Consider the following 18,056-nt stretch of genomic DNA (forward strand, 5'->3'; position numbering starts at 1 on the left):
AATTTCAATAAAGTCCTTGCAGCATTTGCCAGAAGTATTATTAGGATGCTCTTGCATCTCTATAGTAGATAATGTTAGAATTATTATTTCTGAGTGACCTATCGCAATAGTCTTGTTAGGATTATTTGTTATTATTTATAATTCTAACTGTATTGTGTTGCATAGTTGTATTATTGTGTTGTTGATCTAGGACTCTGTTAATTTCCGTTCTGGACTGAAGCCCAGGTTTCCCCTTGACCTACCACAGGTGGTGTTGTGGAGTGAGTCTAGTGGTAGAGATGGCCTTGAGTTTACTGTCCGACCTCGGGGCCAGTTCCCTTACAATTCCTACAAGAGAGAAAGACAACCATGAGACAAAGCAACTCTGTCTGTACACAAGTTAAATGCAATGTACTTTGTGGTATGCATCTGAATGTATGCAATACGCAACTTCACTGAGAATCAAACACAACACAACAAAGCACCATAATGTATGCAAAACACATTTTTCAATATACACAAGACACGCTGAAATTGACCTTAATACCCCGCAATATAAATAAAACAACAACTGCTGAGCTGGCACTCTGAATTAAATAATTACACCACACAGAGGAGTCAAGAGGTGTGAGGGGGGAAATTGAGCAGGTGTTCCACCTCCACTCTGAGATTTGAATGCTTTACTAGACAGCCTCTGGGAATGGTTCACTTCACCACCTCTTACGGGTCGTCGACTTCATCTCATGGTGGGGGGGGGGTGGGACTTCATGGTTCCGAGACAGGGAAAAAAAAGGAGTCACACCCAAACAAAAAGGCGTAGTAAAGGATCCGTACGGTAACAAAGCCGAGCCAATCTCGATAGCTCACATCTGACAGCTTGGATAATAAGAGGAGTCCCTTTCTGCGGCGGTTTGCAGGTGTAGTGTTTCTGATCATAGAATTAAGTGACAAAAGAGTCGGAGCGGAAATTACACGGCAAATGCACAAGGCCAGGTCACCTCCTCCCACTGCAGAGACTTGAGACAAACCTGAGACCAACCTGAGATGTGCAAGAGCCAAAGAAGGACAGAGAGGCAAAGTGCAAAAGAAGAAACCAACCTGATACAATGTAATGAATATGGAAGGTTTCTTTTTACCTCCGTGATACTGGATTGACAGCCAAAGTAATTTCCAAGTTCAACAATAGTGGCCCGAAAAAAATGCTTTTTTTTTCTCTACCAAACTCCTTTTATCTTCCAAAGAAAACTGATCGTACAGAGTACAGTTTCAGCAACAGAGAATGGACCTGACAAGAGAACACTGTTCTCTTGTGACTGCAAAAAACAAACAGCTATTGTGTTTTTCTCCACTTTTTTTCTACGTGAATGTGGACACTACCAACAGTAGGACTCCTCGTTCTATTGCTGTCATTAGGGCTAAGTAATCACACACCGCTGAACTCAGCATAAATATTATGTAAGGACTACAGATATAAGGATTACAGACACACACGTGAGCACACACACACACAACCACACGCACAAAGGACAAAATCTAATAGAAACCTTTTTTCTACCAGTCCCCAAGATGACTTGGGTTGAAAACCGGGTCAAAACTGGGCAGTTCTCAGCATCACTTTCTAATGTTCTGTTTACTGTACAAAGCCATTAAGTCACATCTGTAACAAAAATGTTCATCTGTACTTATATGTGTGTGGGAGTCTACAGCAACCTCCTCCATCGAAGAAACCTCTTACTTACGTGACTCAGCTTTTCTGTCCTGAAGTTAAAGGACAATTGTACCTTCCCCTACATGAAGTCACTGTATCAGATAACTGAGGGATACTCATCTATAGCAGACTGACTTCATTTCCCAAGACCTCACTAGCAGTTCATCTACAGCATTTAAAAGAAAAACCAGAAACGACACCATGTCTCCATTACTTGAATCAACTTTACATGAATATAATTCCATCTAACATTTCCTCCAGATGTATTTAACATGGGGATGATATGCCATGAGGGACCTATTTCTGGGGATATTTTTACTAAAACTCAAACACTGTGGTCCTACTGTTGCACGCTACTGAAAGGCAGACTTGGGAACTGAGTGATTCTCCATCTCTCGGTGCACTTATCGGACAGGGAAGTGGATATGGCAATGGGAACGCTCCTTTAGGTTACGGCGGACCCACAGCCGTCAGTGCCGGAAAACCACAGTTGACAGCGCCGGGTGCCAGGGCTCTTTCTCTCATTCCTCAATGTTCGTCTGTCCCTCTCTCTCCCTCCCTCCTTCTCCTGTTCTCTTTCCAGCAGCATTTCCTGTGCAACAGCAAGCCACATCCTCTCAGCAGTGTGGTTCTCTCTCTCTCTTTCTTTCTCTTTTTGCCTCCCTCTCTCTTACCCAAAAAGGGATCATTGACAGGCCCTGCTAACTCTGCACCAACATCTGTTCCATATCGTGTAAAGCCAGTACGGTCTGCACAAACTGTTTGGTTACGGTAAAGGTATCCTTCAGTTCTTCTCTGAGACAAATATTATAACAGCTGTTGAATGGCAAAGCAGAACTCAATAAATACCTCGTCCCCCCCGAATCTCTTTTTGCACTTAATAAACAGGTCTTGTTTCGTAATGAGGGGGGGGCAAAGGCAGTTTTTCTGCTGCCAAGATTTAGCATAGCAATGAAAGCAAGTTTTTCTTTTTTTGATTTCCCAAGAAACTCAATAATTTTTTTGCACAGCCCTGGTCATATCCAGAGAACAAATACTCCTTCTTGTTATGCAATAATGCATTGCTCAAATAGCCCACTCCTTACATTACAGCTTATAAATGCTGCAAAACTGGTACCAACAGGCCCATAGTTTGAACTCTCCCTGGAGTACTTAAGTGTTGGAAACTACACAGACGCAGTGGGTAGGGACTTGAAGCACTGGCTTCCTCTGTGACCTGCTGCATGCTAGCTGAATTCTGGATCACTTCACTGCTGCTGTGGTTTCGTGAGGTCTTTTACATTGGTATCTGACAAGACTTAAACAAGAGAATAAAGGACATCCAGTTCAGTTTCAGCTACAAGAAAACCTGAAATGATTAAAAGTAGATTCCTTGACAAGGAAGGCATTAAACTTCCTCAAGATTACTAGCCTACGGTCTCATCCCTTCAAAGCTCTCTGTGAGACCTTAAAGCAAATACATTGGCAGTGCTTGAAAGTAGTCGATAACAAGGGCTGGTAAGATAACCCAGCAATTAATACAAACGTCTCAAATCCAGACGTACAAGTTCACCTACAGCAGAAATCCTTTAATTTTTCTGTTAAGGTTAGATAACAGAGTTGCGTTAACACAGAGGTGATGAATGGATGGATAACTGTATGCATACTTGATGAACAACTGACAACATCATCGCTCTCGGGAAATAACTCCTGACGTCTCACATAAAAGGACCCACTCGTGTACCATTCCACTAAATCTACACACCTACACTGCGCACGGTTGACTGCCGTTCAATAGACTGAAGCATGTTCAGTCACCTGTGCCTGTAAGCTTACACTAAACGTCACGTCTCATTAACACAAGTGAGATTAGTAGTATGGTAAAAGGTAAGGGAGAACAGCCCTCTAAAGGCTTTGAGTAATGAGCAGGATCGTACATGCCGTAAGTAAATGTTTGGCAATGTCTCCACTCTGTCCATGGGTGGCTCACCCCAAATGCACCAACTCATGTAGGGCTGAGGTCATACCTTTATGAGAGAGAGAGTTTTTATACATACGTCTTTGAATGTTAATCAGCATGTGAATGAGTAAGTGTGAATGTGTGTGTGTGACTGAATGGGTATGTGTGTGAGTGTGTGACTGAATGGGTGCCTATATGTTTGTATTTACATCTGTGTAATTGATATGTGTATGTGTGTGAGTGTGTGTGTGTGTGTGTGTGTGTGTGTGTGTGTGTCTGTATGTGTGTGAGTGTGTGTGTGTGTGTGTGAGTGTCTTAGCAACTTGCCTGTGAGCCTGTTGAAGAAGCGTTTGCAGCGACTGCTGTCCCTCACCAGTAGAGTATATGCAGACCCTCCGGAGTCAGCAAACTCCATGTGGATGCCTTGAGACCCCAGCCCCACCTCCAGGTAGCTCAGCTCACACAGCCGGTGCCTGTATCGCTTCTGCATCCAATCAGACGGCTGGCCTCTGCAGACAGACGCACACACAGACAGATAATATCCAATCAGATTCTGTCTCTCACTACGAGGAAGATGCGCATGATGTTTCAAACAGGATGACTAGCCAAATTAGCCGATACAAGGCTACTTATTATAAAAGTTATTTATAGTGATATATTAGTCACTATAGTAATCCATTTCGCCCAAGAAAAGTAACGTCTTATCCCCTCTACTGCATTCAACAACACACCAAGATCTGGAAAGTGAGAATGTGAAATGTATTGACTCTTCCAGGCCTTCAAGAGGCAAAGGAGCCTGTGGCAGTCAAGAGTGAACAAACCCATTTCACGCCTTCAGTTTAACTGTAATCTGAGCACATTCCCCATTCCCCCCATAGGTATTCCTTACAGTTATGCCACACTTAAAATGAGCACGCACACAGAGAACAGAACTCACTAAGACCTGTTCGCTCCTAGACCCGTTAAAGAGTCAGGGGGTTCTGGCCCGAAGGCAATAGATAACATGTGGAGTCTGACATCCCATATTAGCAAAGCAGGCTCCTTATCTCATCACCGGTCTGACCCAGAGACAGAACTTGAACTCAGACAGCTGTCAATATGCAGGTCCAGCTGCACACTGCAACACAACATCAGGGACAGTGATTACACTGATGGTTTACGTTTGCGTGCATGCCTGTAGTTGTGTGTGTGAAAAGAGAGAGAGAGAGAAAGAGAGTGTGTGTGTGTGTGTGTGTGTGTATGGTTCTGGTTTCTTGGCTGCAAATCAGGGGACACCATCAGGTCTGCACAGCAGGCAACAGAGAGGGAGAGAGAGATACAGAGAGCGAGAGAGATAGAGAGAGACAAAGAAAGAGAGAAAGAGATTGCCACAACCTCATCGGTCTTCAGAGAGGGAGGATAACAGCGAGCCTTTGATGTGTCTCTAAGCACAAAACGGCATTGAGTGGTGGAGGTATGAGGGGTGAAAAAAGTTAAAGAACAAGAAAAAAAGACAGGAAGAGAGAATGAAAGAGTACGAGAGAGAAAGAGAGTATTGTAGAACGTTATGGTCATGCCAATAAAGCTTCTTTTGAATCTTTATTTGAATTTGAAAGAGAGAGAGAGAGAGAGAGAGAGAGAGAAAGAGAAAGAGAGAGACAGAGAGAGAATGCAGAGAGGGCACAGAGGGGAGGTGGATGTTTCTAATCTGTGTCCAGCCTGGAGGTCACTCACTCAAGGACTGCACCGAAGGTCAGCACCTGTGGCTGGGCCCCTAACCTACTGACGTCTGGATCAAAAACTGAACTGACTGACGCTTATGTGGTTTTGCTTGTGAGTGATGCTGTACGTATATCTATGCAATGTGAGAGCGTGCGTTTCTGTTAATGAATTAAGCATATCTGCCTGTCTTATGTCTGACTATATATGTCTGGGATGTGTGTGTGTGTGTGTGTGTGTGTGTGTGTGTGTGTGTGTGTGTGTGTGTGTGTGTGTGTGTGTGTGTGTGTGTGTGTGTGTGTGTGTGAGTGTGTGTGTGTGTGTGTGTGTGTGTGTGTGTGTGTGTGTGTGTGTGTGTGTGTGTGTGTGTGTGTGAGTGTGTGTGTGTGTGTACACTTTACAGTGAGTGAGTAAATGAGTGAGTGAGCGTAAGCGTCTGTGATCACTCTTAATTTAATAGGGGGAACGAATTTCATCGAATTACATTTTTAGGACTTTATATTTCTGAATGTAGAAAGATGCAGACTGCATATGTTTGAAATCACAAGATCTTTCATTCAGACTCAGAAGTAACAGTGTGTAGTCTGCAGTATAAGTTCAGTAACCTTCACAGTCAACCGCTTTGAAATTACCATACCTTTCAAAAGGAACCAAGCCTGACAAAATAATATAATTATGGTGAATTAAACGCCAACTGCATTGCAGGAATATTTGATACAAGTCAACACATGACTCCTATTCCCTCAGGTGTATCGTCTGAGAGAAGACTGTTTGGAGATGACCCTGCATCTGTCTGCAGACGCTCACATTTGTGTCCAGTTTCACAGGGGGGATACGGGGTAGCATTGACATTAAACACTGGTGTTATATCCATTTACATTAAAGACTGGTGTTATACCCATTTACATTAAACACTGGTGTTATACCCATTTACATTAAAGACTGGTGTTATACCCATTTACATTAAACACTGGTGTTATACCCATTTACATTAAACACTGGTGTTGTATCCATTTACATTAAACACTGGTGTTATACCCATTTACATTAAACACTGGTGTTATATCCATTTACATTAAACACTGGTGTTGTATCCATTTACATTAAAGACTGGTGTTATATCCATTTACATTAAACACTGGTGTTATATCAATTTACATAAAGAACTGGTGTTATATCCAACACCTGAGGAGCTCTTTAAATGAACTAGAGTTTACATGTCAGGATGGTTTTTAGTTTCGGATTGAACTCTTCATAAACACAGAGACAGAGTGACACTTAACCACACATTTACACTCACAGAAAATAATCTAGATAGATTAAAAATGTGTCCTCAGACCTTATAGTTTAATCAACCCTTGAGAAAGTGCAGGTATTTCCTTCCCCTAGGGCAACTCTTCCCCTACAGGCCTACAGGCTGGTGAGGGTAACGTAAGGACTGAATGTGGAGCCGCAGGAGAGGAACTGGAGGACATATCTGTGCTCTCAAACCACGGTTCTGGATATCTTTCTTCTACGAATGAGGCCCCTAAAACTGACAGCGCTACGCAGACCAGTTTATTCTATTACACCCATTTTTAAACCACTGATGGATTTACAATAGTGTGTCTCACCTGTGAACATGACTTAAGAGAGTCCTGTATCTGACAAAGACATTCACATTCTCGTTTCTGAATTTGGGAGGAAAAGTTGAGGAGATGTTTCTATTGAAAGTGACTCACAGTACAGCACAGGTATACATTTTCATCCGTATGGTATCAAACCCATGCTCTTGGTGTAGTGAGCAGCTTGCTCTACCCTTTGAACCACAGGATAACAAGGCCTGCATGGAGGAACTCACTGGGCCTCGGAGGTGATCTCCAGGATGTAGATGCACTGGTCCGACAAGACCAGCAGAGACGGAAACTCCACAGGGTCACCAAACTTCACGGTGGACATCTACGGTCAAAGCAGATGGGCCCCAAGACCCAGGTAGGGATTAACACGTGAGTCGCACAAAACAGGATCGTACATATATGGGCCATTCTACCGAATTCGTGTAATATGCAGTCCCTCAACAATAAAAACTATTTACAAAACAATTAGGTATTTAGGCATAGATATTTACTAAGAAAATGTTATGGTCTATATAAACCCAATGCATTTAATGAGATAGTGATAAGCTAAATATATACAAAATCATCATTTATAGGGTACTTTCTATTGGGAAGTAGCTGTCCCCAACCCTGACATCTAAATTTCAATGCCTGTAAATAACACTTTTCAATTTTTTTAGATTTTTTTCAATGATTTAATTTCAAAGATCTTTATAATTGGGTTGAAACAGAACTTGGAATATTTAGATTAATTGTGGGTTTAATTTTTAAATCAATTAACTATACTCAAAAAATCATGTCCCTAGTTTTCATGTCACTACCGAAACACAAGAGTTTTAGTCCATTGGCTGAGCCTGTGTTTTAGCCACGACCCTGCATTTTTGACCATGCAGTGACACTGCATCCCTGTCCCTCATGGTTGAATGGTAAGTAGCTAAATCCCATAGTTTTTATATAAATGTGTTCCAAAGTCTGAAAATCGACATGTAACCTTAAGAATTGTCACTACCGAAACGCATGTTTTCTTCAATTAAGTAAACCTTTTGGAGTTTTATGCAAAATCTTATGTTTGTATGTGTGACCACCTCTTCAAAGATTTGTTTGCAAGCCGTGTGCTTGCTAGAATTCTTTATTTATGCTTAAAGTTAGCTGGAATTGTCACTACCGAAACAGTCACTACCGAAACATATGGTAGTGACCTGATGATTTCGGTAGTTACAAAATGAAATGGTAAGTAGTTCAATACCATAATTCTTAAATAAATGTGTTGGGTGGACTAAAGGGCGGCCCAGAGCACCTTTTGGAAGATTTTGGGAGAGAAATGAATATCCATCAAACAGTGCGGTCACTACCGAAACACTGGATGTCACTACCGAAACAGTGCAGCACTACCCAAACACAGGATGTTTTGTAAAAAATTAAGTATATTGAGTAATCAACTAAAATGTTATGTTACTGATTGGGTTAATGTATGTTCAATTTCATCAATCAACAACTCTGGAATCAATATGATCAGTATTTAGCATTTTACAAAGAAATATTGCACTTAGATTTTGATGAATTGTATAAATTGAACTTGAAAATGTGGTAAAAAATTCATTTTTATGGATTTCATTGTGAAAACCTTCAAGAAATATTTGTAAAAATACTCTTCAGAGAAGGGAAGGAAACACAATCTGAACAGGTCAATAATAATACTTTTTTACTATAGTAAATGTGATGTTTCGGTAGTGACAATTTTTGGAAGAGGAAAAACATTCCAACACATTCTGAAAATACAATATACAAATTGACTGTTCTTTTACTAGATATGTGTACTTTAGATATGGTACAATATACATACGGACAAAGTTTTGGGAATAAAACATACAAAAATTAAAAATATTTCCGACCTGACTTTGCACCAATTCGGTAGAATAGCCCATATATATATTTAATAATACATGTAAAATATTTAATAAAAATGTTATGTCTTTTAAGTTATTACTTGCATTAATTGTATGGCACTCTTAATTAAAAAGCTTAACAATACATAGTTATTCTGCAAAATAAAAATGATGACCTAAACGAATACTGCAGAGTGAGAAAACCTCCTAGAACAAGACTTCACCCCACTTCCCATAATAAATATCTAATTCTATGCTATCAAGTTACCCTAGACGTCAACATTTTAGGCACATGAAAACACTGATTTAATCAGAGCTGCGTGTTCTCCTGCGAGTGTTAGTGTTGTCCACTCTCCAGACTGTTAAGGAGCTCCTCCACTGAGAGCTGGTCCAGGCCCGGGTGCCACAACAGATAAGGGGCAGAAGCAAAACATTTGCGGCTCAAAAGGACCGGGTCAGCGCTAGCCGAGCCCAGTCCCGGTCAGGTTCAGGGGGTTCAGAACGAGGAGGGGGAACACTGTGTCTAGTGTGTGGGGATGGGGAGAAGGCCGTGGCTAATTTGTGGAGGCTTCGAGTGAGAACAGCAGATAGTAGCGATTAGCCATGTCAGAGTCGAAAAAAACTATTCAGGTTTTTCGCAGCGCTAAGAAAAACCTCTTTTCAATAGACAACAACTGAAAAAATTCTCAACGGCTCAATAACAGTGCCAGAGAATAAGAGCAATCACACACCAGTCACGGCGAGAGAAAAAAAGGAGAAAGGAGAAAGCGAAAAAAATAATAATAAAAAAATGACACAAAGAGTAACAGTATCAGATTAATTAAACTTCAGTCTACTGCTGGGCCCTTCCATTGTGTGGGTGGATGGGTGTCCCAGAGCAGGTGGCTAAGTGTAACTAATACTCTCCCCCTTGAGGGAGACTCTCAGCTGGGTAAGCACGGGCTCCACCTCCCCCTGACCACAGGACACAGGAGGGGGAACCAGAGACAGACGAAGGGAGAGAAAACACCCTCAACCGCAAACCAGACTGCAGATGGCTCTGCCTCCAAACTGGCCCTCACCTGCCGTGGATATGGCGTGGATATGGCGTGGGTCTGGAAGATCAGGGTAAGGTCTGTTCAAGATCCACCCCCTGTCTGAGGATCTGCGTCACAGCGTGACTGTGGTCACGACAGGACTGAAGCACTTTTCATTCTAATATGTCAAGTTCCTGGATTGCAGTTGTTCATAATAATAAATATGTCAGTGTTACATCCTGTAAAGCCACAATAAGTTCAAGTTGGGACGTAACTGTGGTCACATCAGGATTAAATCACTAATAGTTTCATCATGACGTTGATGGGCTGCAGTCACTGTTATGTGAATAAACGGACATGGGATATTGTGTTGATATATATATTAATATATATATATTGGTAATTTTATATCACCACATATCACCAATCGGTTTAAGCCTCCTTGCTGGCACTCCAGTGGGACTGTGCCGTCACACAACGCAGTAACTAACTACAGCGCACTAGATGCTGGGCTTGGTAAGCGGCACAGGCCGAAGGTCTGATCTCACCTTGAGGAAGCTGTGCAGCTCCTCCTCTCCCTCGAAAACCTCCACATCCAGGAAGAGCTTCAGACGGTGGTCCACGGCCTCAAAGTCCTCCGACAGCAGGTCAAACGGGGCTGGAAAACCAGAGGGGAGAAGGATAAACATGTTAAACAGGGGATGAATGTTAAAACACACCGCAGGCAACTTGTGTGTCCCACTTTGTTCTGAAGGTCTCTTTCTCTCCACAAAGTACCTGTTTAAATGCTGTGTTCACTGTGATGAGTACAGATAGGCCCAGACAAAGACACAGAGAGATAGAGATAGAGATAGAGATAGATAGAGCTAGATAGATAGATAGTATACTAGCACACCACCACAAGGTAAAATTCCGTACTACACTGATACAAATATATGGTTAAGGTCATACTAAGGACACCCTGCAACCCCAAACTGAACTATAAACTCAAATCCAAGTCAGGCTTAGACCAATCATTTTAAAACAAGCAAACAATGAGACCGTGGAGGTAATTTAGCAAAAAAAAGAGGCAATATTTCTTCTGTGATTATTTTTATCTATTTCTTGACTGAATAGTTTATCCAAAGCCATTTTGGATTCCAGGCCCCCGCAAGTAATTCCTTGCTGGTCATGACTGCTTCACTGAGGATTAGGCTGTCAAAAGTTAGTCCACTAAAGGAAATATAATAAACTACTAAAACTTGTTTCCATTTTTTGGCATTCAACAGCGTTACTCAGCTTTCCATAGTTGCTCAGGGGAGCATGTTTGCCATTTTACAGTAAAATGGGACAGAAAATATAAAAATTCAAAACTGGTATGATCAGACAAACAAATCTTCCAAACATATTCAAACAAAAATACCAACCTCTCCAGCACAAACAACATATAATTTGCAAAGCTAACCAGTGCAGCATGTTACGCTTCCAGCTCCAATCAGAAAATTAAAATACGATAAATAATTATTATTTTCCAAAGATATTTTCCTATCCTTACCAGTAAATGGCCCTGCTCTAGCCCTCATTCCCTCACGTCCACAGCGGTTATGCTCACCGAGTTCGATAAACGAACCCCACTAATAAAGGCTCTATGCAATTATATTGAATATAAATAAACATCAGGGGTCCACTGGACTACAATAGTGCGATTGTGATTTGTGAACTGGAGAGATGGTATGGTGTTGTAGCTGTGTGGTTTAGAGACCAAGCAGATGAACCTAATGACAGGGATGAGCTGACAACATGGAATGATGTAGTTCACACACAGCTGTCAATCACCCTGTTGCCATGCCTACTTATCTGCGGCAACAGCATTCCGACTCTCCCCAAATGCTTTCAATCAGATCCCTGGTCCAATCCTGCCTCATGACCCTGATGGCAAGTGAACTCATAGACCGGCACTTGGGATTATTAGGGTCTAAGACTATGGGCAGACTACAGGTGCCAATTAAATATAATACAAACTCTTCCCTTTCTATTATCTTATTTAAAGCACTTATAATTACTAACATATTCAAATAGTGCTATGTTTTTTAACCTGCCTCGCCTTGCCTAGCCTAGCCTTGCTTTGCTTTTACCTCTACTGGGAAAAAGTCCTGATGTGTCTTTACTTCTAATGTCTGGCAATATAGGTAGCACTCTATCAAAACCTCAGCAAATCCATTGGCTATGCTGAAATCAAAAATATGCTTGAAGTATTTTCATGACTAAAGCAGGCTGTAAGTGTTTCTGTACTTCACTAGACAACTGTTGGGATGACTCATCTTATACTTCTCCTTACACACTATGTCACTTCCAAGTTTGATCCAGGGGATTCAGGCAATGACAATTGTGACTAGCGCTCTGTCCTTTAAATTCATTTAATTGTCGGTGTAAGGCTTTCACCCTGCATTCACACCATTATGGGAGGCGATAAGCAGTCAGACATACAGTAGCTAAGCAGTCCTCTGAGGGACTTTCCCTGTGGGGACTCACCCGGGCTGGCCCTGTCTGAGACTTGGGCCTGGGACTCCTGCAGTTGGCTGTAGCTGTAGCTCCCTGCCAGTTCCTGTTCCTCCTGGCTCTCGGTGGTGGTGCTGCTGAGGTCCGTACCTCCGTCTGCCGTGTGGTAGCTCACGGGCTGGGAGGAGCTCTGCCCTGCCCAGCCGGAGTCCTCGTCCCGAGGGTCAACCTGGGACATGCCGCTGGTGGCAGTCAGGAAAGTGTCTGTTTGCTCGCCCTCTGTTTTTGTCACTTCCTGTGTCAGGTGACTATTACTGTCCAATGCGGATTCACTCTGGCTCTCAAGGTTCTATGTAAATAAGGCAGAGTGAAGCAAGTTCTGGGTCATGTTCAGTTTTTAATCAATTTTAAAGCTCTATTGTGCAAGAAAAAGCTCTGTATCTCATTATTATATTATTGCATTATATAATGCTGTCAAGTACTTTATTTGTCCAGAAGACTGAAAGAAGACTGATAAACAAAGCTGATAAACATCAAACATACACTGATGACTCCTGGAGCTCTCTTAGGGGTGTCTGTATCGTCGAAAGAGAAGTGTCTTTTCTCGTCCCCCTCCTCAACATCACTGCCGGTTGGTGTGCTGGTGGAGGGAGCCAATTGGCCAGCTAATTGGATCACATGATCACTATTGCATTCTGGGCAAACCTGTCCGCTTCCTGTTGAGTCTACAAAGAAGAATTTAAAAAAAAATCTCTGTTTTGAGAAATCAAAACATTCAATCAACTTCTAAAACATGGTATCACAGACAATTCACACTTCCCAACCAGGTCTCTCTCCTTTAAAATACAGTTGCTTTTAATAACATGTCTGTTGAAGGGAAGTTTTAGCAATTACCAGAATTGTTTAAGACAGATTTAGCTAATGCTTTTCAACAGGATTGTCATGCCTCATAAACTGGAGTAATGAGCTTAACTGACCTAAAAGGCTTAGCCTACAACAAGAGTAAGTGGCCTACAAAAGCCCCAAAACATAGATCAAGGCCAGACTGGGACCCAGTCAGGACCAGATCTGCTTCCGAGTCAACATCTTTATGGACAAAAGAGAATGATGCATCTAGAAGAAAAAAATTCATGCATCCGGGAAAAAAAAAATACACCTGACATCACGATGCCCTAGAGACAGGTAAGCTGGGTGTGAATGGGTCTTTTCTTCCCCCCCTTAGAGGCTTTCCTTATTCTGCGCTGTAGTGAAAACAAAACCCCAGTCTCACTCAAGCGAGGTGCACGAGAGCGGGGTGAGGTAAACGCTTATGGGAAAACAGGCAGCGGCTGGCGAGGCGGCAGCCCGTCAACTCGGCTGAACAAAGGCAGGCTAATCCAGCGAGCGTGTGCTAGCAGGTTCTAACGCCGAGGTGAGCAGAAGGGGGAGGCGAACGCACGCTTTACAGGAATGAGCAGTTGAAGTCATGATGTAGGGCCAGTAACAACCAAACAAATAAGTCCTGCCTGTAGGTCAATAAAGAAAAAAGCGGAACAGATTGGAATTCCTACGTTAAGACCTGTTCAAACTGAGTGGCTGTCTTTTGAGATCAAGCCAGGTTCATTGTGTTCCTGGTGTTTTTTTTAAAACCATCCGTCTTCGGCTAAAAAGGTAACACACACCTACACGCTTTCCAAAACATCAGACTCTGACTCAGACCCTCCACGCAGATACTGTTGCTGTGCTTGAATATGGAACACGATAGGCGTGCCAACGCTTGGCTCGACATGCCAAGGGGGTTGAATTTGGTCTCGCTGGCACCACGAGAGGGTCGTGGCATCTGCTGGTGTTTGTCGGCGATGCTGGGTGAAGATGGGCCATTCCAGAGGGACACGTTAAAACTTGCACTTGTTAAATGGCAGTCATGTCGTTATCATCTCTTGCCACCCCCGGCGTCTCTGGTGACGCATCAAGCCCAGAGGAATTTTACCAGGACAAGGCTTGAGGAGTTCAAACTTGAAATGAACAAATAAAATGGATGCATTCTTCCTCTCGCCCTTCCTTTCTTTCCTACATACTAATCTCTTTGTGTGACTATGCCATTTCTTCGGAGTCTGTCTCTTACCATATTATCCACATCTCTTCCTTTTTTTGCTTCTCATTTTTTCATCCTCATCTTTTAAATCACTCTCTCTCTCTCTCGCTCTGTCCTATTTGCCCATCTCTTCCAATTCTCTTACCAGCTGTATTCTTTCCTGCATGCTCGTCCTCCTTCTCTTCCTTCATCTGTTCTTCCTCCTCCTCCCCCCGATCTCCGCATCCCTGGAGCCCCTGACTCGTGTCCAGTCGGTCATAGGCCCCCTCGGGGCCCCGCTGGCTGAACTCGGTCCTGCAGCGCAGACACTGCAACCGCAGGCCACGGGGCCGCCTCTCCTCCACGCGCCGCATGTTCTCCTCCGCCACCCGCGACAGGATATCCAACAGATCCTACAGTGAGTGTGTGTGTATGTGAGTGTGTGTGTGTGTGTGTGTGTGTGTGTGTGTAAGAATGTCAGTGTGAGTGGGACAACAAAATAACAAAATCACAAAGGGTCACACGTGAGAGGGCAGGAAAATCAACAAACACACTCACACTCACTCAAACAAACACACACGCACTCACTCAAACAAACACACACGCACGCACACACACACACGCACACACACTGACTCAAACAAACAAACACAAACAAAAACACAAACACACACACACACACACACACACACACACACACACACACACACACACACTCTCTCACTCTCACTCTGACTCAAACAAACACAAACACACACACGCACTCACTCAAACAAACACAAACACACGCACACTTCAAGCCAGTCCCCTGAGAACTGTGAGGGGGAAGTATAAGGCAGAACTCAATGCCCTTAATATAGGCCTGGAAGTCAAGGAGGGTTACTGTTAGACAGTTATGTGGCTGATGGCCTTGTTTGCTCCACATAACCATGAAATGACTTCTTTTTCTTCTAATTCTGGAGACACACTCCACTCCAGAAACCCCCCACCCAGCACATAATAACAGCCTGTGCATAAATCAGAGCAGATTCCACATGCTGCAAAAAAAGAAATCAGCAGAGGACTGCTAGCACATTCTTTAAGCACAGGCTGACTAACTGACTACCTTTAAATCTGAATCTGGCTTCATTTCAGATATGGCAGACATCACTACAATGATTTGTTGATTGTATGAATATTGTATTGATTCTATGATGATTGCAGATGGCTGAAAGAGAAGACACAGTGTTCTATGGAAGTGAGTTGGTTTGGATAGGAGTGCTGTTATCTGGCAGATGTGTACTGGGGACAGGCCAGCTGTTTGTCCTAGGTCTGGGCGTCTCACCTGCAAGGCCTGCTGGGGATTCTCATCCAGCATGACGTAGCACCGCTGCCGGCGCTCCCGGATGATGAAACTAAAGTGCAGCTCTAGAGCCGGGAGACTCTCACTGTCCTCCTGAGGGGGGAAAGTATGTGGGTCAGAAAGTGTGTGTGTGTGTGTGTGTGTGTGTGGGAGAGAAAGAGAAAGCAAATATCAATGAGAAAGACAGATGAGGAATTTACATCTTGTGTGAGAGTGCCATCTCACTTCACAAATGAATTAGAAAACTATTATGTGTGCATACCGTGTCAACAACAGAACAATTAAATGATTTCAAGTGTTTGACAAAGTATTCTTCTTTTTCTCAGAACTTCCCATGATTCTGTGCATAATAACCAAATAGGTATATTTGTATTTGAATTGTTATCCTGCAAACTGTTATCCGAATATTCAGTTTCCCATGCACTCTGACCCTAGTCTCTTCTCTACGTGTAGAATCCATGGGCAGTGCCCTCTGACCCTAGTCTCTTCTCTACGTGTAGAATCCATGGGCAGTGCCCTGTGACCCTAGTCTCTTCTCTACGTGTAGAATCCATGGGCAGTGCCCTGTGACCCTAGTCTCTTCTCTACGTGTAGAATCCATGGGCAGTGCCCTGTGACCCTAGTCTCTTCTCTACGTGTAGTATCCATGGGCAGTGCCCTGTGACCCTAGTCTCTTCTCTACGTGTAGAATCCATGGGCAGTGCCCTGTGACCCTAGTCTCTTCTCTACGTGTAGTATCCATGGGCAGTGCCCTCTGACCTTGTCACCCCAGGGGGCCCGTATGCTGGTGACGTGCTGCAGGCTGTCCAGCTCCACTCGTCTCCTGACACGGCCGTGCTGCATGTCCACCTCCAGCAGCAGGCCCTGTCTCACTCGCAGGAACACTGGCCCCGGGGCCTTCCTCTCCTCACCATCCTCATCCTCACTCACAACACCCACCAGCAGCGGCAGGCACAGGTCCACTACGAGGAGGGGGAGAGGGAGGGAGGGAGGGACGGGGGGAGGAGAGCAGAAGAAAGACAGAGGGAACGAGAAAAACTTGAGAAGGATGAAAGAGAGCGGAAGGCCCTAGGGGGAGTCCTGTGGAACTGAAGACTTAAAACTATCCAGGGAGAATCATGGATATTCTTAAAAACACGTTGATCGGAAAACGTTTTTCAACTTGTCAGGTTAGATCAATACTGACTCATCTCAACACCGATATTGATACGGGTTTAGGGGAAAAAGGTTGTACGTTTTCACTTCAAGCTGAACCTGAGCTTGAGGGCTGGAGATCTAACAAACAGGCCCTACAGTTGTTAGGGCTGCTAGGAACAGTACTGAAAAATCCGCCTCCATTTCTCTCTCTCTTCAGGTGTGACCTATTGCAAGACACCCTCGGGGAGTGATCTGTTTGGAGAGATAGGAGGAGAGCAGCAGATATATAACCTGCTGAAGCACGGCCTCTAATGGTGCCTTGATTCTCGTTTTAGTGTAGGAGGTTTGGGAAGAAAAAAAAAACACAACTACATATTTTTCCAAAGGGTAAAAAGGTAACATTAGGGTAGGAAAGACAGATGAGACCAACCTCCCCGATCCTCCTCCTCCTCCTCATCTTCCTCTGCTTGCGGTGTCGACGTGAGCAACGCGCTGGCGTTGGGGCCGCTCCTCTCCAGGGTGGAGTCGGTGTGCGACCACTGCAGGGTGGACTCCGTGTCCATCTCGTCTCTGGGCTCTGACGTCAGCAGGGGAGAGGCGCAGTCCAAGGCCTCCGCCAGAGCTGTCTTCTCCTCAGGGGGATCCTTAGGCGGGGAAGGAGAGGGGGTGCAGAGGCCATTGGGGATGACAGGTGGGGTGACGGGGTTGACGTGGGGGGTGATGTGGGGGGTGATGTGGGTGATGTGATGGGTGTCGGGGGTGATGACGGGTATGGCGAGCTGGGGAGGCGGGGTAGGGGGTTTGGCGGAGGCATCCAGGTGGTGCTGGTAGCGGAGCCAGTCCTCTCCCAGCTGGTCCCGGAAGCTGTCCATGCGCTCAATGTCTTTCTGGTGGTGGAGCACGATGTCTAAGGATGGGTGAGAAAAATACAGACCTGAGCTTGAGCTCTGACGGATACTGCTGTTTATTCAGCAACAACCATATGACACAAATAAATATGATCGGTACTACATAAGCCTCAGCGTAAACTTTAAACTACTCAGCTTAATCTTTTTACTAAAATGCATTCTGTTTTTAAATCATTCAAACTCACTTTATAATATGTATTTCTGACCAAACTGCTTGTCAATTTGAACTTCCTGACTAAGAAGACGGAGAGTCTGTATGTCACCAGACCTGTGATGAAGGCGACACATTCAATCACTTACTCTCCTAGTGCTACTCA

General features: G+C 43.9%; 1 protein-coding gene across 1 annotated transcript in view; it reads right to left on the bottom strand.

Moving 5' to 3' along the window:
* The window catches only part of stk11ip (serine/threonine kinase 11 interacting protein), a 34,876-nt gene that overhangs the window by 3,467 nt on the left and 13,353 nt on the right, over positions 1-18,056 (bottom strand). The window contains exons 14-23 of the mRNA XM_080834164.1: positions 17,262-17,738; positions 16,454-16,656; positions 15,677-15,787; positions 14,519-14,765; positions 12,843-13,024; positions 12,333-12,648; positions 10,370-10,479; positions 7,165-7,262; positions 3,954-4,135; positions 243-327 (exon numbers count right to left, since the gene is read on the bottom strand). Coding sequence (XP_080690290.1) covers positions 243-327; positions 3,954-4,135; positions 7,165-7,262; positions 10,370-10,479; positions 12,333-12,648; positions 12,843-13,024; positions 14,519-14,765; positions 15,677-15,787; positions 16,454-16,656; positions 17,262-17,738 — 2,011 coding nt within the window. The remainder of the gene's footprint in view (positions 1-242; positions 328-3,953; positions 4,136-7,164; positions 7,263-10,369; positions 10,480-12,332; positions 12,649-12,842; positions 13,025-14,518; positions 14,766-15,676; positions 15,788-16,453; positions 16,657-17,261; positions 17,739-18,056) is intronic.

Source organism: Sprattus sprattus (genome assembly GCF_963457725.1).
Source record: "Sprattus sprattus genome assembly, chromosome: 3".
NCBI lineage: Eukaryota > Metazoa > Chordata > Actinopteri > Clupeiformes > Clupeidae > Sprattus > Sprattus sprattus.